We start from the raw sequence: 22,610 nt of genomic DNA on the forward strand, positions 1-22,610 counted from the left end.
TCATATTTTTAAAAAATATTAGGTCTTTTAAACAATCTCTGATACACATATATACATATGTTCTTACATTCAGCAATAGGTTTCTTTTTCTTCTGTTGCATTTTAGTAAATTAAAAAGAAATAGTGTAATAAACCTCTTTGCACATTCACCCAGCTTTAGCAATTATCAACCTATGATCCATCTCATTTCATCTCTACTCACCATTCACCCAATGGATTTTTTTGAGGCCAACCCCAGAAATTATTTTACCTGTAAGTATTTCAGTATTTGTCTGTGACAGATTGTAAAATATGGCCACAAATTCCTTCCATTATGGTATGTACCCTCCTTCCTTTGCAACGTGGTAAGGCTGGTTCTCCCATCCAGAGGAGGGTATCTATTTCCCCACCCCTTGAGTCTGGGCTGGTCTGGTGACTTGCACTGATCAACAGAATGCTGCAGAAGTGATGACCTGTCACTTCCAAACTGAAGCTTCAAGAAGCTTTATAGCTTTTGTTTCTATTCTCCTGGAATACTACTGTCCAGAGACTGACAGGTAACAAAATATATTGAACATATATCTAATAACCTTGGGCATATGTCTTTTCATAGTTTTGACAGTGCATCTTTGGGATAGAGTCCCAGAAGTAGGACTGTTGGGTCAAAGGGTAAATGCATGTGTAATTTTGCTAGATATTGCCAAACTCCCTCTAGGGGGTGTGCCATCTTGCACTTTTACCAGCAATGAATGAGAGTGCAGGAGTACTTTTAATATCACTGAAGTAAAATGGTTGCTGCTTTGCCAAAAGTATAAACATTCTTATGGTAGAAAATGTCAAAATAATCATAGATTGATTTATAGGCAGGATCATTAGATGGAAATGTTGCTGATATATATTATGAGGAAGAACAATGGGTGACTTTTGGGCCTGATAAAGTGCTGGAACACCCTTGTTATGTTCATAGTGTTCATAAGGTCTTCTAAGAAGACCTTAGCCCTACGAAGGGTCTCTTCTTGGCGGGCTAAGAGGTAGTCTACCTCTCAGTCTCTTGGCCATTTGTGCCATGGAAACAGACTGGGCATGTGCAAGGCAGCCTGCTGTGAGAACTTAAACAATGAATAGTAAAAGGTTCCCAGACTTTCTGGATCTGGTGTTGAGGTGAATAAACTCTTACTTTACCCTGGGAAATGTGCTGTGTAATGTTCCATTTGCCTCATCCCATCAGGTAAGGAAGCAAAGCATTAATAGTGTCTATAAACAGTCTGGATATGCTTGAACAGATTGTGTAATTTTTCTCAGCAATTTTAAAATATCTTCTTGACCTGAAGACTATCTCATTTCCATTTGCCTTATTTCCCCTAATTTTACTGAGTCATTCTTTCACTGGTTCTATCTTCCAGACAGGGAGAAACGACAGCCTGGCCTTGGGAGTCGGGGTGGAGGCAGAAGATGGAAGGGATAGTTTCGGCACAGAGGCACCAAAAACGGGGAAGGTTAGATGGTACTAATTCGACTTCTTGGGTTCATCCTGAAGTCAAATCCTCCCTGATCTTTTGTTGGCTTCATTTGGAAGCTCTCTTAAGTAAATTTAAATGTAATTCTTTTTATTTAAAATGGCATGTATATTACTAAAGACTCAATCACAAAATAACAATTCCAACTATTTTAAGCAGAAAAGGATAGGACAAGGAATTAGGGACTGGTTTGAGACTGAGTTTCCACGAATGATTCCTAGAACAACACGGCAAAACTGGTCATGGTCCAAAGGCTGGCTCTAAAAACATACTGTATTAGCTGTAATCCAGGGATTAAAGAATCATGCTGTGTCTGTCCAATCCATTCCAGCAAAATGGAGGACTTGAGTAATACCACCTTTCCATTCAACTCGGTCCCAAATCCAAGAAGTAAATGTAATTTACCAGAATGAGTAAATCTGGTTGGTGGAACCTAAAATCATACCCAGAATTCTAGCTGAAAAGGATTTTAGAAATTGCAATTTTTAGCTTTCCTGAATTTATAGAAAAATGTATACAAAAGATATCTCCAAAATATATGTCAAATCAGTCTATTTCTCTATTTGTCCATTATTACCACCTAGTCAAAGCCACCACTATCTCTCTGACTGCTGCCAGTCTCTACTTTCATTATTAGCTCAGCAATGGCTTTTCACTGCTCTGTGAATAAAATCCAAATACCTTATCATAGTCAACAAAAGCCCTACAGGTTATGGACTCTTTTTATTCCCCTACATTTCTGACCTTATCTCCTACCCTTATCCTCATTAATCACTATATGCTCCAGCCACAACAGTCATCTTTCTGTTTTTAAACACACCAAATCCATTTCTTCCCTACCAGCCTTTATATTTGCTGTTCCTTCAGTCTGGAAATCTCTTCCCCCAGGTATGTGCAGGGTTTGCTCCCATATCTTTATTCAAATGTCACCTTATTACAGAGGCATTCCCTGACCAACCTATCTAAAATATCACCAACCCTGGTTAACTCCTACCTTTACCCTGCTCAACATCATTGGACACCATGTAAATTAAAATCTTTAGATACCACTATACCCTCACCAGAATGATTAAAATTAAAAGACTATCCAAAACAATCCTGAAAAAGGAGAACTAAATTGGAGAACTTACCCTACCTGACTGGAAGGCTTACTGTAAAGCTAGAGCAATCAAGACAGTATGGTACTGGCATAAAAGTTGACAGATTGATGAAAGGAACGGAATAGAAAGCTAAGAAATAGATCCACACTTACACAAATCATTTGATTTTCAATAAAGGGGAGGAAGCAATTTAATGGAGAAAGGAAAATTTTTTCAACAAACGACACTGGAATATCTGAGAAACCATATGGAAAAAAAAGTGAGCTTCAACTCCTACCTCACACTATACACAAAAATTAATTCAAGATGCAAAAGAGACCGAAATGAAAAACCAAGCTTTCAGAGGAAAGCAATGGAGAATATCTTTGTGACTTAAGGTTAAGCAAAAGTTTCTTAGATAAGTCACAAAAACCAACAACCAAAGAAGAGAAAAAATTAATACATTAGACTTCATTAAAATTAGAAACATCTGTTCATCAAAAGATACTATTATGAAAATCAAGTTGGAAACCACAGACCTGGAGAAATATTTGATGATAGACTGGTACCCAGGATATTTGAAGAACTCATACAACTCAATAATTAAAAGACAGGCAACCTAATTTTTAAAAACAAGTAGAAGATTTGAAAAGATATTTTTTCACAAAAAGTAAAGTACACGAATGGCCAATAAGCACATGAAAAAGTGCTCATTTTTTCATCAGTCAACAAAGAAATGCAAAGTAACACTTTATATATCAGTATACACACAATGAAAATGGCTAAAATTAAAAGACTGACACCAAATGTTGGCAAAGATATGATACAACAGGACCTCTCATAGACTGTTGGTGGAAATGCAAAGTGATACCTCTGTTTTGGAAAGCAGTTTGGCAATTTCCTATTATATATTACATATGATCCCACCACTACTCTCCTAGGTACTCACCCAAGAGAAAAGAAAGCATGCTTTCATTCAAAGACTTATACATAAATATTCACAACAGCTTTACTTGTAACAACTAAAAACTGGAAATAAGACAAATGTCCATAAACAAGTGAATAAATAAACTAATGGTGAAATAAGGAAATACTGTTCCTCAATGAAAAGGAATTAACTACTAATCACATAGCATGGAGAAATTGTAAATTAACTATGTGGAAGGAAAGAATCCAGTCAAAAGTACATACTGTATGATTCCATTTATATAAAATTCTGGAAAATACAAGCTAACCTATAGTGACAGAAGGCAGATCAGTGGTTGACAGGGATGGGAGGGAGGTATAACAAATAAACATGAGGAAACTTTTGGGGATGATGAATATGTTCACTATCTTAATTGTGGTGATGGTTTTATGGGTACATACATATGTTAAAATGTATCAAACTGTACACTATAAGTATGTGCAGTTTATTGTATATAAATTATACCTCCATTTAAAATATCAGCTAAAGAAAACAATGAGAACCAAAGAAACACTTTAATACTTATTTATGATTTATAGCTTGTATATTTAAGTACTCTGTAATTTTACTACACATTAAATTTATTCTTTCATTCCTTAGTGTCTATAGTTATTTTAAGATTATTATAACAGTAATAGATTAATAATTTAATGGCCTATTAAAAAACACTGAAATATTATTTTCTGTAACAACACTAAAATATTATTTTCTAAAAATGCTTCTACACATGCTCTATATTAAAGATGTTATACTTAAGAACATTCATATATTAGTGATATGCTCAGAGGTAAACATTAGTTATTTTCACAAGAGTTCAGCAAGTAAACTAATTTTCATAAAAGATAATGTATATCTGATTTCCAATTAGGCAACTCACAATGATTTTCAACCAATAATGGTCAAATGAATATACTTTTAAGTCCTGGATTTTCTCCAGGTTTTCCATCTTTCCCTTTCAAGACTTAATTTTTTTTTTCCCATATTAGATTGTATTCTTTAAAACTCAGATGTGCTATTGAGGAAAATTTCTTCCCCAAATTTTTCTGGGTTATTTTCATTCTAACTCCAAAATTGTACAAAACATTGTAAAAGAATCCTTTTAATGACAACATATACTGTCATAAGTGTTTTACTAAACATGAATATACAAAACAATTTATATATTACCTGGCCACATCCAGGGGCAGTACATAGAAAGGGTTTGTCATCACTCATATTCCACAGGTCCTTGTATTGCCTATAATAAAACATTAAGAAATGGCTAAATGTTTCACAGCACAGATTTTTAAATAAAGAACAACTTAAAATGTAATATTATTTGATTTTCACTAAGCTTATTACCTTCTATCTGAATGTGAAGTAAAACACTTTTACTGACATTTTAACCCCACCTTCCATTTTCTTATTATGAATAGAGACATGTAACATGCAGATTTTACACTACAGAAAAAAATATTAGGAACCCTGATCTATCAGGCTAAATCTTTCCTGTTCAGTAGCATAAGTGCAGAAAGAATGAAATAATTATAAGATAACCACTTTAAACCCCAATGAAATAATGGACTAGGTAACTATCATCAATGTCTGATAAAACAATCAGGAACAAAGGTGATGGGAACTTTATAATGGCTGGGTCAGGTTGACAGCATCTGAACTCACAGGTCAGTCTTAAATTAACATCACTAAAAGTGAGACAAACATTATGTGCCCCCTGATATGCAATAGAAAGCACACAAAGGATTCTTGGGGGGAAAAAAAGTCAAGCCTGAATCTAATCAAGCCTCTCTAGATCCAACTACAGGAAATATAGGAGATAGAAAAACATGTCGAAAGGGAAGACAGCAGAAGCAAGAAGAACTACAATTCTGCAGCCTGTGGATCAAAAACCACATTCACAGAGAGACAGACAAAATGAAAAGGCAGAGGACTATGTACCAGATGAAGGAACAAGATAAAAACCAAGAAAAACAATTAAATAAAGTGGAGATAGGCAACCTCCCAGAAAAAGAAATCAGAATAATGATAGTGAAGATGATCCAGGACCTCGGAAAAAGAATGGAGGAAAAGATCAAGAAGGGGCAAGAAATGTTGAACAAAGACCTAGAAGAATTAAAGAACAAAGACCTAGAAGAATTAAAGAACAAACAAACAGAGATGAACAATACAATAAGTGAAATGAAAACTACACTAGAAGGAATCAATAGCAGAATAACTGAGGCAGAAGAACGGATAAGTGACCTGGAAGACAGAATGGTGGAATTCACTGCTGAGGAACAGAATAAAGAAAAAAGAATGAAAAGAAATGAAGACAGCCTAAGAGACCTCTAGAACAACATTAAACGCACCAACATTCACATTATAGGGGTCCCAGAAGGAGAAGAGAGAGAGAAATGACCCGAGAAAATATCTGAAGAGATTATAGTCAAAAACTTCCCTAACGTGGGAAAGGAAACAGCCACCCAAGTCCAGGAAGCGCAGAGAGTCCAGGCAGGATAAACCCAAGGAGAAACATGCCGAGACACACAGTAATCAAATTGGCAAAAATTAAAGACAAAGAAAAATTATGGAAAGCAACAAGGGAAAAACGACAAATAACATACAAGGGAACTCCCATAAGGTTAACAGCTGATTTTTCAGCAGAAACTCTACAAGGCAGAAGGGAGTGGCAAGATATATTTAAAGTGATGAAAGGGAAGAACCTACAACCAAGATTACTCTACCCGGCAGGATCTCATTCAGATTCGACAGAGAAATCAAAAGCTTTACAGACAAGCAAAAGCTAACAGAATTCAGCACCACCAAACCAGCTCCACAACAAATGTTAAAGGAACTTCTCTAAGAGGGAAACACAAAAGAAAAGGGCCTAGGAAAAAAACCCATAACAATTAAGAAAATGGTAATAGGAACATACATACTGATAATTACCTTAAACGTGAATGTATTAAATGCCCCAAGCAGAAGACACAGGCTCACTGAATGGATACAAAAATAAGACCCATATATATGCTGTCTACAAGAGACCCACTTCAGACCTAGGGACACATACAGACTGAAAGTGAGGGGATGGAAAAAGATACTCCATGCAAATGGACATCAAAAGAAAGCTGGAATAGCAATACTCATGTCAGATAAAATAGACTTTAAAATAAAGAATGCTGTAAGAGACAAGGAAAGACACTACATAATGATCAAGGGATCAATCTAAGAAGAAGATATAACAATTATAAATATATATGCACCCAACATAGGAGCACCTCAATACATAAGGCAACTGCTAACAGCTATAAAAGAGGAAATTGACAGTAACACAATAGTGGTGGGCTTTAACACTTCACTTACACTAATGGACAGATCATCCAGACAGAAAATTGATAAGGAAACACAAGCTTTAAATGACACAATAGACCAGATAGATTTAAATGACATCTACAGGACATTCCATCCAAAAACAGCAGATTACACTTTCTTCTCAAGTGCACACGGAACATTCTCCAGGATAGATCACATCTTGGGTCACAAATCAAGCCTCAGTAAATTTAAGACAATTGAAACCATATTAAGCATCTTTTCTGACCACAACGCTATGAAATCAGAAATCAGTTACAGGGAAAAAAACGTAAAAAACACAAACACATGGAGGCTAAACGTTACTAAATAACCAAGAGATCACTGAAGAAATCAAAGAGGAAATCAAAAAATACCTAGAGACAAATGACAACGAAAACACGACGATCCAAAACCTATGGGATGCAACAAAAGCAGTTGTAAGAGGGAAGTTTATAGCAATATAATCCTACCTCAAGAAACAAGAAAAATCTCAAATAAACAATCTAACCTTACACCTAAAGGAACTAGAGAAAGAACAAAAATACCCCAAAGTTAGCAGAAGGAAGGAAATCACAAAGATCAGATCAGAAATAAATGAAATAGAAACAAAGAAAACAATAGCAAAGATCAATAAAACTAAAAGCTGGTTCTTTGAGAAGATAAACAAAATTGATAAACCTTTAGCCAGACTCATCAAGAAAAAAGAGGGAGAGGACTCAAATCAATAAAATTAGAAATGAAAGAGGAGAAGTTACAATGGACACCACAGAAATACAAAGCACCATAAGAGACTACTACAAGCAACTCTATGCCAATAAAATGGACAACCTGTAAGAAATGGACAAATTCTTAGAAAGGTATAACCTTCCAAGACTGAACCAGGAGGAAATAGAAAATATGAACAGACCAATCACAAGTAATAAAATTGAAACTGTGATTTAAAATCTTCCAACAAACAAAAGTCCAGGACCAGATGGCTTCACAGGTGAATTCTATCAAACATTTAGAGAAGAGCTAACACCCATCCTTCTCAAACTCTTCCAAAAACTTGCAGAGGAAGGAACACTCTCAACTCATTCTAAGAGGCCACCATCACCCTGATACCAAAACCAGACAAAGATACTACAAAAAAAGAAAATTACAGACCAATATCACTGATGAATATAGATGCAAAAATCCTCAATAAAATACTAGGAAACAGAATCCAACAACACATTAAAAGGATCATACATCATGATCAAGTGGGATTTATCCCAGAGATGCAAGGATTCTTCAATATATGCAAATCAATCAATGTGTGTGATATACCATATTAACAAATTGAAGAATAAAAACCATATGATCATCTCAATAGATGCAGAAAAAGCTTTTCACAAAATTCAATACCCATTTATGATAAAAACTCTCCAGAAAGTGGGCATAGAGGGAACCTACCTCAACATAATAAAGGCCATATATGACAAACCCACAGCAAACATCATTCTCAATGGTGAAAAACTGAAAGCATTTCCTCTAAGGTCAGGAACAAGACAACAATGTCCACTCTTGCCACTATTATTCAACATAGCTTTGGAAGTCCTAGCCACGGCAATCAGAGAAGAAAAAGAAATAAAAGGAATACAAATTGGAAAAGAAGAAGTAAAACTGTCACTGTTTGAAGATGACATGATACTATACATAGAGAATCCTAAAGATGCCACCAGAAAACTACTAGAGCTAATCAATGAATTTGGTAAAGTTGCAGGATACAAAATTAATGCACAGAAATCTCTTGCGTTCCTATACACTAATGATGAAAATTCTGAAAGAGAAATTAAGGAAACACTCCCATTTACCATTGCAACAAACAGAATAAAATACCTAGGAATAAACCTACCTAGGGAGACAAAAGACCTGTATGCAGAAAACTATAAGACACTGATGAAAGAAATTAAAGATGATACCAACAGATGGAGAGATATACCATGTTCTTGGATTGGAAGAATCAATATTGTGAAAATGACTATACTACCCAAAGCAATCTACAGATTCAATGCAATCCCTATCAAATTACCAGTGGCATGTTTTTACAGAATTAGAACAAAAAATCTTAAAATTTGTGTGCAGACACAAAAGACCCCAAATAGCCAAAGCAGTCTTGAGGGAAAAAAATGGAGCTGAAGGAATCAGGCTCCCTGACTTCAGACTATACCACAAAGGTACAGTAATGAAGACAATATGGTACTGGCACAAAAACAGAAATATACATCAATGGAACAGGATAGAAAGCCCAGAGATAAACCCATGCACCTATGATCAACTAATCTACGACAAAGGAGGTAAGGATATACAATAGAGAAAAGACAGTCTCTTCAATAAGTGGTGCTGGGAAAACTGGACAGCTACATGTAAAAGAATGAAATTAGAACACTCCCTAACACCAAACACAAAAATAAACTCAAAATGGATTCAAGACCTAAATGTAAGACCAGACACTATAAAACTCTTAGAGAAAAACATAGGAAGAACACTCTTTGACATAAATCACAGCAAGATCTTTTTTGACCCACCTCCTAGAGTAATGGAAATAACAACAAAAATAAACAAATGGGACCTAATGAAACTTAGAAGCTTTTGCACAGCAAAGGAAACTATAAACAAAACGAAAAGACAACCCTCAGAATGGGAAAAATATTTGCAAACGAATCAATGGACAAAGGATTAATCTCCAAAATATATAAACAGCTCATGCAGCTCAATATTAAAAAAACAAACAACCCAATCCAAAAATGGGCAGAAGACCTAAATAGACATCTTTCCAAAGAAGACATACAGATAGCCAAGATGCACATGAAAAGCTGCTCAACATTACTAATTATTAGAGAAATGCAAATCAAAACTACAATGAGGTGGGCTTCCCTGGTGGCGCAGTGGTTGAGAATCTGCCTGCCAATGCAGGGGACACGGGTTCGAGCCCTGGTCTGGGAAGATCCCACATGCCACGGAGCAACTGGGCCCGTGAGCCACAATTACTGAGCCTGCGCGTCTGGAGCCTGTGCTCCGCAACAAGAGAGGCCGCGATGGTGAGAGGCCCGCGCACCGCGATGAGGAGTGGTCCCCACTTGCCGCAACTAGAGAAAGCCCTCGCACAGAAACGAAGACTCAACACAGTCATAAATAAATAAATAAATAAATAAAAAAGAACGTGAATTTCTAAAAAAAAAAAAAAACTACAATGAGGTTATAACCTCACACCAGTTAGAATGGGCATCACCAGGAAATCTACAAACAACAAATGCTGGAGAGGGTGTGGAGAAAAGGGAACCCTCTTGCACTGCTGGTGGGAATGTAAATTGATACAGCCACTGTGGAGAACAGTATGGAGGTTCCTTCAAAAACTAAAAATAGAATTACCATGTGACCCAGCAACCCCACTACTGGGCATATAACCAGAGAAAACCGCAATTCAAAAAGACACATGCACCCCAATGTTCACTGCAGCCAGGTCATGGAAGCAACCTAAATGCCCATTGACAGACAAATGGATAAAGAAGATGTGGTACATATATACAGTGGAGTATTACTTAGCCATAAAAAGTAACAAAACTGGGTCATTTGTAGAGACATGGACAGACCTAGAGACTGTCATACAGAGTGAAGTAAGTCAGAAAGAGAAAAACAAATATTGTATATTAACGCATATATGTAGAATCTAGAAAAAATGGTACAGATGAACCAGTTTGCAAGGCAAAAATAGAGACACAGATGTAGAGAACAAACGTATGGACACCAAGGGGGGAAAGTGGGGGTGGGGGTGGGATGAACTGGGAGACTGGGATTGACATGTATACACTAATATGTATAAAACAGATAACTAATAAGAACCTGCTGTATAAAAAATAAATAAAATTTAAAAAGAATCTTCTAACCTAAAAAAAAAGAAAAACATGTCAAACAACATCACCAAGCTGGAATTAGCCAAATTCTACAGGACAAAAGACCTGGTTTCTTCAAGTAATAAATGTCATGGGGAACTAAAGAAAAGAGGAGGTAGAGGGGAACTGTCTTAGATTAAAAGAGGTCTAATAAACATACTAAACAAAATGCAATATGGGGACTTTCTTGGATCCTGATTTGAACCAAACAAGTACAAAAAGACATTTTAGTGTCAAGATTATTTTCCTACTTTTTGATATAGACTTAAAGTTTCCAATTATTCCTTCCCTTAACTTGTAGGTTTTTGTTTTTGCTTTCTTCATAGAAATTACATGTAACAACTATATTTGACAACTGAAAATTCTGTAACATTGTTTCTTTTTCAACACTAGTTTGTTAACCTTTCGGAAATAAGTTTCCCTTCAGGAACAGAGATGACAATCACTATTATGGCCAAATTTGGGAAATGCTAGAATACTGTTTTTTGGGGGCAGGACTTTTCAGACTTTATATGTTCAAGAGAAATGACCAGAAGAGCACCTAGAATACAGCATTTTTGCCACATCCATTTTCTATTTGAACCTTCTTCATAGAACATCTCATGGGACTAGTATTATTTGGAACTCAGTTTTGGGAGAAATCAAAACCCTAAAATATGTTTATGCTTGTCATAGTTAAGTGTATTTTGATGCTCTATTTGATAATTTTAAAATACAATACAAGTAGCAGGTAAACTACTTACTAGATAAGTATTTTCTTATTTATGAAAAACACTTGAAATATTTATCTAGAAATAACCTATGAGAATTTTTATAATCTAAAATATGAAAAAAGCGCAAAATACCAAATATTGCATACACACCTGGCAGAATTCACATGTAACTTGAATTTCATAAGTTGTACAACTTATCACGTCCTCTTTTTCATGGCAAGGATACTGAAAAATGAAGTGGTTTCACACTGTTAAATAGAGTTTTGAAACATTTCTTGAAACATAGTAAAACAATAAAAACAGTCAAATAATTACACTCTTTGTAACACTACTGTCATCCAAAAACCCACTCACTATTAAGAATCTTTATAATAGAGCACTGCTCCTAAAATATGAACACCCATATAAATGCCTTAAACATAGGTATTAATATATCCAACTCCACCATAAAGAGGCTAAAAGAGAAACATTTAACTTAAGCCCTTAGGACTGTGGTTGAAAGGCAGTAATTAAAAGAGTGAAAATCCTGACTTTTGACGTCTGATGAAAAGACGAGATCTAGTATTTCAAAATATCTATTCAGAAAGCTTTAAGTTTTAAAAAATGTAGTCAGTGATGGTCTGGTTCTCAGCCTAATTCATCACTATTTTGTCCCATAATGTAATGATAGTTGATCTTTATAAGAAGCTCCCTCTTCCCTAACTTTATAGCTTACTTATTTGACATTAGCTTAAGGACAAGTACAACATAGTTGATCTATACTGATAGCTGATCTATATAAGGAGCTCCCTCTTCCCTAACTTTATAGCTTACTTATTTGACATTAGCTTAAAGACAAGTACAACATACTTAAACTACCCAAGGTCAGTGGCTCATCTTTAAACTCTGCTAATCCTCCGTTACATTCACTGAAACCCCATGTAGTGGCAAACAGAGTTAACTATATGCTTATCCAAATAAGCCAATGGTACACAGAGAAAACTTTTATTTTACATAATTTTGCTCATAAATGTGGTGTCAAGAATGTCCTGCTCAAGAAAATTGGGTAATTCCTGTGGGGAAATGTGTAAATAGCTACAGTTCTGAGTCCTGGAGTCAAAGATGGTCTGATATAGGAGACAGGAAGAAGAAAGTTCTTTTCCTGGTCCCAGGCAAAACTTGTATCTATCTGGTAAGATTACATTTCATCATTCACATTCAACTTTACCATGCTGCCTGTGAGAAGAGGGGAAAAAACACCAGAATAATCCAAAGGAAACCTATAAAAGTTACGCTTCAGTCATTACCAGTAGAATGTGAACTCAATGAAGACAAGGAACTTATCCTTGGGTTAACTACCTGAAACAGTGCCTAGCTTATAGTAGCATTTACTCATTAAATATTAAGGAATGAATAAACAGCCATATGATATGAAAAAGTCAGATAAATTTACTTTAAGTTACCTAACTCAAAAAACTTCTAAAACTAATAAATGCAGTTCATATTGCTTTGAAAAATCAAAGCAATATTTAAACTCAGTTAAGTTCAAGAAACATTTAAACACCAAACTCATGCCAAGACACAAAGGTGAAAAAACAAACAGTCCAAAAAAAACCGAAACAAAACAAACAGTCCCTCCACTTTGAGAAACTTTCAGTCAAGCAGAAGAAAGAATACAGAAATATAATTTCAATTCAATTTGGTAAGAATAACAGTTAAAATATTAAAAATATACAGGTAGTGCAGGGACCAATCCGATAGTTCTAGAAAAGCTTTGAGGGAATTAACCCTTCGTATCCTCCTCTCTGATCTTTTCCACACCCCCATGACTACTATTGTCCCATTCTTCTACAAAAGGTGTTCCTTACCTGCAGTAGGGAACTTCTATAGTTCCTTTCCTACAGTCTAGGAACTAGACTATTTCCTAGCCAACCAATAAAAATTCCCATTCCTTATACTATTTCCTAATACCTAGCTGAGGTCTGTAAATATAAGTCAAAGCACCTTGACACATAAATGATGAGAGTTCTTCTGGGAGGCTTAAAAATGCTATCTCTTTGTTAATCTAACTGAATCTCAAGCCTCTAAATCAAGGTTTATCTCCCTTTTACATCAAGGTCAAGGGCGGAAATATGCTCCTAGGAAAGCATGGGAAGGAGGCTTTGTTCAACTATAAATTGTCAGAAAAGACAGACTGCAGATAGTGAACTGTTACTATACCACACCACTCTCTGGCAAGCATCCACAACCTATACTGGTAGGAAAATCACTGTCATGAAGAATACACAGGAGGGTTCTAGGCAAGATTTAAAAGAAGCCAGTTTCTTTGGTTTCTCTAATCTCTCTCTTAACTCTTCTTCTAACACTCCTTCATCTTCCCTACCCTAATGATTTAGTGCCAAAGTTCCCCCTTTTGTCTTTCAACCAACAAATATTTGAGTATCTACTTTGTGCTCTGCACTATGCTACATGCTAGGGATGCAGTGGTGAACTAAGATAGATCCTGCCCTCAAGAAGCTTCCAGGATAGTGAAGGAGCTTATGCTAGCTAATCAAGCATCCAGCTCAGACTCCTCTTTCCAGTTTCTAAGACAATTCCACATATAAACACATGTATGTTCCTCATATTTTCTCTATTTCATTGCTACAGGCATTTTATTTTAGAACTCCAAACTTGGCTAAAGGTATATTTTAAATTTTGTTTGTTATAACACAGCCATAGAAATATCCACCACTAGGTATCCCACATAAATGATCAATCTTACATAATTCTAAAAAACCTTTAAAGCTCAAGTTTAATTGGGGTTCGGAAAGAGATCATTGTTATTTCTGGATAATATGAACTAAATTATGCTTACTGAATCAAGATGTTGTAAGGAACTTTAAATTTGCTCCCAGAAAAATACAGAAGAAAAAGAAAGTCACCCAAAGTACTATCATTCAGAGATAACTACTGTCTAACATTCCAGAGTACATATTCAGTCTTATTAATGTATAAAGATAAATAAAAATTTTTTTAATTGTAAAAAGAGCATTACAACTTCCTTTAAAACACAATTATCTAAATTCTGCCACATCATCAAATATTAGATGTCATTTTTAATGGCTATATAGTATTCCACCATACAGATATGACATATTTATAACTAATTCTCTACTACTGGATTTTTATCATCAGTGAATATCTTTGAGGACAAATCTTTGTGTAACATCCACATGAAATAAAGAATAGGGATGGCACCAGCCCAGGATAGGATATCAGGGCCCAAGCAGGAGGATGTCTACTTGAGGAGGAGGAGGGGGTCTGGTGGCAACAGGCAATTCATTACAAATACATGCAGGTATTAATTGAATAAGTGAATTTATCAAGGATATAGTAGATGAAGGTAAATTCACACTACAGGTGAAGGTAATTACACAGAATGAACCCTGGTACTGGATGAGATTTGGAGATATTCATGTGTACTCATGACTTTCAATATAAATATAGAGATATAGAAATATAGATGGTAATATGTGTACATACATGCATATATATTCACATACTTCCCTAGCTGTGTCACTGAGAGGGCCTGGGAGCACTGATACCCCAATAGCAATAAGCCCTCCAGACCTTGATGTCAAAATACTATTCTCCACCAAAAGGAACCTGGGATCCTTGAAGAATTAGCTGATTCCGAGGCTAAAGCAGGAATAATACATGATGGGACTTGAATACCTTGTGCAAGAAAGTAAAGAAGGACTTATGGATTTAGCCAGAAAGTGGCCAAATCTCAGACAATTTGAGATCAAAATAAATGATAGTAATAGATCATACTGTTAATAAAATAGGATTCCATTAATCTGATATAAAAGATACATACCAATGTAGAAATGAAAATTTGATAAGACAAGATGTTTACATGCTCTCAAAGTATCTCCCTATAAAATACATTTTAATTACTAAAGGCAAAAGAGTAATATACAGTACAAAAGCCTGGCAAATATCACTTTACTCAAGTGATCCAAGTTAACAACACTCAACATAAGGAAACTCAATATCAATATCATTGCAACCCTTCGGTTGCAATAAGGAGGACACAGCATCACTTTCATAATAGTCATGCCAAAGATACATAACCTGAGTCTAATCATGAAGAAATATTACACAACACCAAATTGAGGTAAACTCCTCAAATAACTGGGCCATAATCTTCAAAAGTGTCCAAGTCATCAAAGTCAAGGAAAGATCAAGGAACTGCTTCAGACTGAAAAAGACCAATGAGACATGATAACTAACTGCAACATGAGATTCTAGACTGAATCCTTTTGCTATAAAGGACAGACATTATTGGAATAACTGGCAAAACTTAAATGTAATCTACAGATTAGATGGTAGCAATATTTCAAAGTTAATTTCTTGATTTTCATGGTTGTATTATGGTTTTGGAGGAGAGTGTCTTACTGTAGAAAGTAAAGTATTTGGGCGAATGGGACATCATGCTAGCAACTTACTCTTAAAAGGTTCTGGACTAAAAAACTTAAAAATAAAAAAGGAAAAACTTACAGAAGGAGGGACTTCCCTGGTGGCGCAGTGGTTAAGAATCCGCCTGCCAATGCAGGGGACACAGGTTCGAGCCCTGGTCTGGGAAGATCCCACATGCCACGGAGCAACTAAGCCCGTGCACCACAACTACTGAGCCTGCACTCTAGAGCCTGCGAGCCACAACTACTGAGCTCGTGTGCCACAACTACTGAAGCCCGCATGCCTAGAGCCCGTGCTCCGCAACAAGAGAAGCCACTGTAGTGAGAAGTCCGTGCACCGCAACAAAGAGTGGCCCCCGCTCGCCACAACTAGAGAAAGCCTGTGCACAGCAACGAAGACCCAATGCAGCCAAAAAATAAAATTAATTAATTTTTAAAAAACTTACAGAAGGAGTTTAAATTATATATAAATAACATGCACTGTAATAATTCACTATATAACCATTATATAATAAGTATCATGTAGTTTTTAGCAGTAGTTATGAGAAAAATACTAAAATACACAGATTCTCTAACAATTCTCTGCTTGCTTCCGGTTTATAACCTTCATGTTATGAGATGTCAAAGAACAGGGACTTCCCTGGTGGTCCAGTGGTTAAGACTCTGTGCTCCCAATGCAGGGGGCATGGGTTCAATCCCTGGTCGGGGAACTAGGATCCTGTATACCTCACCACGCAGCCAAAAAAAAAAAAAAAAAGAGAGCGAGAGATGTCAAAGAACAGAAAAACTATGTTCTGTACTGAAAAGTTAAGAGCAAACTTAGTAGAACAATTTCTGTATCTGAATAAAGACTCAAAGGGTAGTGTTAGACAATTATTTGTCCTATAGGTAACTCCCTTGTTTAAAATCTGAAATGTGAGTTAAACCTATTAAGCAAAATAGACAATCCTTTAGGCTGTAGTATCACTATTCCCATGCCATTTTGAATTATATCATTCAAATGATGCAGCTGATAAAAATTTCTGCTTTTCTTACATCTCATCAAAAACAAGTAAGAAGGAAACCAATTCACTTCACAGAAAATAGTGTGAGTCAAGTGGGAGCAGGACATTCCTAAGATACTGGTGGTCTCCCCCGAAGGGGACAGCCAAGCCCTGTCTGTCTGGGGTGTTGACAATGTGGACAAAAATGCCAAAGGTATGATAGGATCTATCCTCTGCCTCTCTCCATGTTCCTGACCAAGAAACAAAGGACTTGTGACTCTCAAAAATATTTGGAAGAAAATTTCTACCCGTCTCCACTATCCACTCATTCAGTCTCCCAAATAGGAGGAGAAATAACTTGGTGAACTTGAGAAAAGGGTTATTATGGATATGTAACTTAGGGCCCTCTTGGCTCCTGAGTTCATTTCTCACAGAAAGATATGGGAAAGACTACTACGGTCCTTCACTACATGGCTGGGTAAACATCTAATCTGTAGACCTCCCTAACCCTCTGGGGTGGGGCATCCACTGTCTTTACACTTGAGGTAAAAGTTCATTTCAGGCTTAGGTCCAAAACATGTTCTCCAGTCCAGACCTATCAGCAATAAAGCTGGTATCTATTTTTATTCTTTAAAAATTTTTAACATATAAATCATTTTTGGACAAAAACACACGCCCCTGGTAAAAATCAAACAGTACAAAAGGATATACAGTATAACCTAAGTCTCCTTCCTTTTTTCCCACCCCTGACCTCAGTCCCAATTTCCAAAGATAACCACTCTTACCAGTTACTATATATTTTTCCAGACATAATCCATGTATTTACAAGTATATTATATACGTGTATATCAAATTTTTATACAAATTGTGGCATACTATACATGCTGTTATGAATTCTGCTTTTTCATTTAACAATATATTACAGCTGGTATTTTAATCCCCCCATCCACCAAAAAAAAGAAAATAGTGTGAGTAAATGAATCTTTGAAAATAGGGGTGGGGGGAAATGAAACAATTTCTGGTGACTAATTTCAGAAATCACTAGCGTCTAAAATGTGAATTTGACTGATCTTCTAGTTACTTATAGAACTACAAATGCTGTATGTAACCTCTTACATTTAAAGCGTGTACTCAAGTTTCAAAGCAGATTTCTAAAATATGGATATTACTAAATGTTACACACAATGTACAGATTTCCCAAACATTTCTAATACAAATCATTTATTTTATGTAATTTATTTGGAAAACATTTGACTATTTTGTACCCGATACTACATTAAGAATAAGAAAGATGGTCCCTGACCTCAAAATCAGATTAGTAAGGAAAACAAATAAGTGAAAATAGTAATACTAATTCAGTGATATATATATAATAATAGATATACACAAGCACTATGGGAACATAGGGGAATAAAGGGTATACTGGAGCTGGTCATCTCTCCTCCACACCCATAATCCCCTCTTAGAGCCAGACTGCCAGCAAAGGGCAATCCTGTATTTCCATGGCCTGACATACCTGTTTCAGGTGAACCAGAGGAGACACCTGAACAGTCAAGCCAATCAGATTACCTCTTCAGGAAACGTGTAAAAAGAAAAAATAATAATAATAAATCAGCCAAACAGAGGTATACACTAGACATTCAAAATCATACTCAGGACTGGTAGACATTTTCTGCCATGTTCATACTGATAAGAAATTAATGAGGGACTTCGCTGGTGGCGCAGTGGTTAAAAATCTGCCTGCCAATGCAGGGGACACGGGTTCGATCCCTGGTCCAGGAAGATCCGACTGCCGCGGAGCAACTAAGCCCGTGCACCACATCTACTGAGCCTGCACTCTAGAGCCCGTGAGCCACAACTGAAGCCCGCGAACCTAGAGCCCATGCTCCACAACAAGAGAAGCCACCGCAATGAGAAGCCCACGCATCGCAAGGAAGAGTAGCCCCTGCTCGACACAACTAGAGAAAGCTCGCTCCCAGCAACGAAGAACCAATGCAGCCAAAAGTAAACACATTAATTAATTTTAAAAAAATTAATGAAAGCCAGAATGGAGTAGGCACAGAAAAACAGGGACGAAAAACCATGTAGCCAAGATGAAGGAAAGACGTTTCTGCAATGCCTGACTATGCTCTCTGTGACTGGGTCATGTGAGAATCTTCTGTATCCTGAGTATGAGCTTTTTTTTTTTTTTTTTAAGGTTGAATTTATCTGATTTTCTACCCCCTAACTAAGACTAGTACCTAGCCAACCCTGAAGAGAGGGTCTGCAAAGGGTACTGAAGGAAGTAATGCCTGGGCTTAGTCTTCTCAAAGAAATAAGAGATGATATTTTGGGCAGAGGAGACAGCATGTAGAAGCACAGTAAAGCAGAGTACACTGAAGGATCTCTAAGAACTTCTGATGGCTAAAGCATGGGATATATGATTGAAGGGAAGAGAGGTGAGGCGAGAGGGAAGCAAATCTCAAAGGGCCTTTAATACCCCAGTAAGGAGTTTGGAGTCCAACCTCACTCCCCCATCCCACCCACACCCTGAGGTTATAAACTATGGCCCTGCACCAAAATGTTGAGCTAAGAAAGTTTTTCCGTTTTTTAAATGTAAGTGGGTAGGGAAGAAGAAGCAACAGAGACTATTATGTGACCCCCATAAAGCCTAAAAATCTTACTATCTGCCTCTTTAAAGAAAAAGTTTGCTTAATCCTGCTGTAAAAAATGGAAAGATTTTAAATAGGTGAATTAGATAATCAAAGGGGCATTTCTACAACATCTCTAATGGAAGTGTGGAGGATGGATTGGTGAGAGTAACGCTATGCATAAGAAAACCAGTACACGTTACTACTAGATTCAGGAAAGAGAATGATGGTTTATACTCAAGCAGTGCCAGTCAAAATGAGAGGAAAGGACAAGTTACGGAAAAAAATGTTCTTATGATAAGGCCTCTAATCCTTAACACTGTCTGCAGACCCTTGCGTGGACTCACCTCTGCCACCCACCCCAGTCTTATGATACCTTGATCTCTTGGCTCTAGTTAGGCAGACTTTTAATCAGCTCCCTCTCTCAGCCTAGCGTGCTCTTACTTCCCACTCATCTGTTCCTTTCTTAGTTAATACCACTCACCTCTGATCTTCCTCCATCCACTATCCCCCTACCCTGAAATTCGGATGTCTCATTTACTTATTCAGCCAATAAATATTTATCGAGCACATGCAAGAGGGTAGGACTTTCTGTCCAAAATATTTTTGAAATATAGAAAATATCTCAAGGATTAACTCCTGTTACTATCCTTACAAAATCCTAGGAGAGTTGGGACTTTAATATTGGAACTCTTTGCTACAGAGGGCTCCCTAGTCAGACAAGTTTAGGACCCTCTGGGTTAAACAAAATTATGTATTTTTATGTAAAGTCTTCAGTGTGCTTTTATATGCTAATATGCACTGTAGCTCCAAAAGGATATTTCCAAATTTGCTGAACCTTAGGAATTTTTTTTTACTAAACACTCTCAATATGGTAGGACAACTAGCATTCTGAGGACTACCGTCTGGAAACACCTCTTGAACTTAATAACATTTGAGAGACAATCACAAAATAAAAGACCACTTTTGCAGTAAAAGCTTAAAATTTCTTACCTTTCTAGCTGGTGGGCCATGAGCTTTATTTACTCTTCTGCCAGGAATCCCTCAACTCTAATCATGTAAGCAGTGCTTCTCAAGTTTCCATCGAAGTATCCCTAGGGCAAAGGAGAGGCAGAAAAGAGCAAACTCATTACTCTGCAAAATCTAAATAACTCCAGGGACTTCCCTGGTGGCGCAGTGGTTAAGAATCTGCCAGCCAATGCAGAGGACACGGGTTCGATCCCTGGTCCGGGAAGATCCCACATGCAGTGGAGCAACTAAGCCCGGGCGCCACAACTACTGAGCCCGCCTGCCGCAACTACTGAAACCCGTGCGCCTAGAGCCCGTGCTCTGCAACGAGAGAAGCCACGGCGAGAAGCCCACGCACCGCAATGAACACAACCAGAGAAAGCCTGCACGCAGCAACGAAGACCCAACACAGCCAAAAATAAATAAATTTAAATAAATAAATAAATAACTCCACTACAAAAATTTGTAAATGTTTATTTTATATTTTAAAATGCATTTTGCCTTCCATTCCGTTATTTTTTAGTATAAAAATTAAGGTTCCCTGCAAAATCTTTAATGCTCCAGGAAGATGTTTACCTTGTGGCCTCCCATAATTCCTGGCACACTGCCACCTATCAGATGTGTAACAGTTTCAAGGATGGAAGCATGGCAATGGAATCTTGGTGAAAAGAGAAAAGTAAAACTTTTTAATATAACAGAAGGAAGAGGTAGTCACAGCTGATCCGCAAAACGGCAGTGCTGAATCTTGAGCGTCAAAATTCTTAAGAGTGGAGGTTAATGGTTCTTCTTGTGTCAGTGTGTTTCACACAACTGTTTAGGTGCTTCTTATTTGGAAATGACTTTTTTATGCCTGTATCAGTTAGGATTAGGTTCAGCTGTGAGTGAGAAAACTCAAAATAACAATGGCTTAAATGAGTCAGAAGTTTATTTCTCTCACAAGAACACAGGCAGTCGAGAACCATGATCACTGGGAACCCAGGCTCCTTCTGTTTTGTTGTTCTGCCATCCTCAACATGTGGCGTCCTCTTCATGGTTTAAAATAACTGCTCAAGGTCTAGCCATCACATCAAATGGCAGGAAGGAAAATGGGGAGATGAGAGATAGCCTCCCTTTAAGGACACTTTTCAGAAATCTTACAGGAAACTTCTATTCTGGCCAGAACTTAAATCACATGGCCATAGCTAGCCAGGAAGCTGAGAAATACATTCTTTATTTCACCATATGCTTAGAAAAAAAAACTGGAGCATCTACAATAAGGAAAAAGAAGAGAATGAATATTGGTGGACAATTAGTTGTTTCTGTCATCATATGCAGCTCATTCTAAAATGTAAGATTGTTGGATACCTTGTAGAGATGTCTTATCAGTCCACTGAAGGGAGCTTTCAAAGGCAGAAACTCCTGCCAGTGGCCAAGGAGCAAGACCAATGTTAATAAGGACTTCTCTAAATATGCAAGACCAATCTGTAGGTGACAGAGTAAGAAGGAAAACTATCTGAAGACCAGAATAACAATACAAGAGTAAAGCAACAACCTAAATAGTTGTAGTTTAGGAAGATAAACTCACTAGGCAGTCCACAAAACTTAGGAATGATTACATGGGACCGTTAGGTAAGTAATGGAGTGCCTAAGGTGAGATTGGGCAAGAACTTGGCAGAAAGTTCAGTTGCTAATTGCATTAGGAAAAGGCAGCGATCCCAGGAGCGAGATGTTAAAGGGAAAGTTGACCTTCCCTTACCTGAGGGCTGAGCTCCCATGCATGAGGGCCAAGTATGAACTTGGAGATTTCCTTATTGCACAGACTGTTGAAAAGAAGGGTTGCACTTTACCTTGAATAAGGTTGGCCAAAACAGCCTTAATATGTTTAAAACTTTTGATGCAAATACCAAAAGCTATAAGGACTCTCATTTCAAAATCGGCAACAAAATTGTTTTATATACAGACTGTTCCTTAAAGGAAAAGGGACCAGAACAGGGTATTTAGCTAGACAAATGTAAATTTGGGACTATGAATGGAGCAGCAATTCAAAAGACAAATGGCTCTGTGGGATAACT

At 36.9% G+C, this 22,610-nt stretch overlaps 1 protein-coding gene across 4 annotated transcripts in view; it reads right to left on the bottom strand.

The window, feature by feature from the left end:
- The window catches only part of ATF2 (activating transcription factor 2), a 79,823-nt gene that overhangs the window by 51,033 nt on the left and 6,180 nt on the right, over positions 1–22,610 (bottom strand). For all 4 annotated transcript variants that reach the window (XM_036857839.1, XM_036857837.1, XM_036857840.1 and 1 more), the window contains exons 2-4: positions 20,545–20,645; positions 11,647–11,721; positions 4,710–4,779 (exon numbers count right to left, since the gene is read on the bottom strand). In XM_036857839.1, the coding sequence (XP_036713734.1) occupies positions 4,710–4,779; positions 11,647–11,678 (102 nt within the window). In that variant the 5' untranslated portion in view covers positions 11,679–11,721; positions 20,545–20,645. The remainder of the gene's footprint in view (positions 1–4,709; positions 4,780–11,646; positions 11,722–20,544; positions 20,646–22,610) is intronic.

This window comes from Balaenoptera musculus, chromosome 7 (genome assembly GCF_009873245.2).
Source record: "Balaenoptera musculus isolate JJ_BM4_2016_0621 chromosome 7, mBalMus1.pri.v3, whole genome shotgun sequence".
NCBI lineage: Eukaryota > Metazoa > Chordata > Mammalia > Artiodactyla > Balaenopteridae > Balaenoptera > Balaenoptera musculus.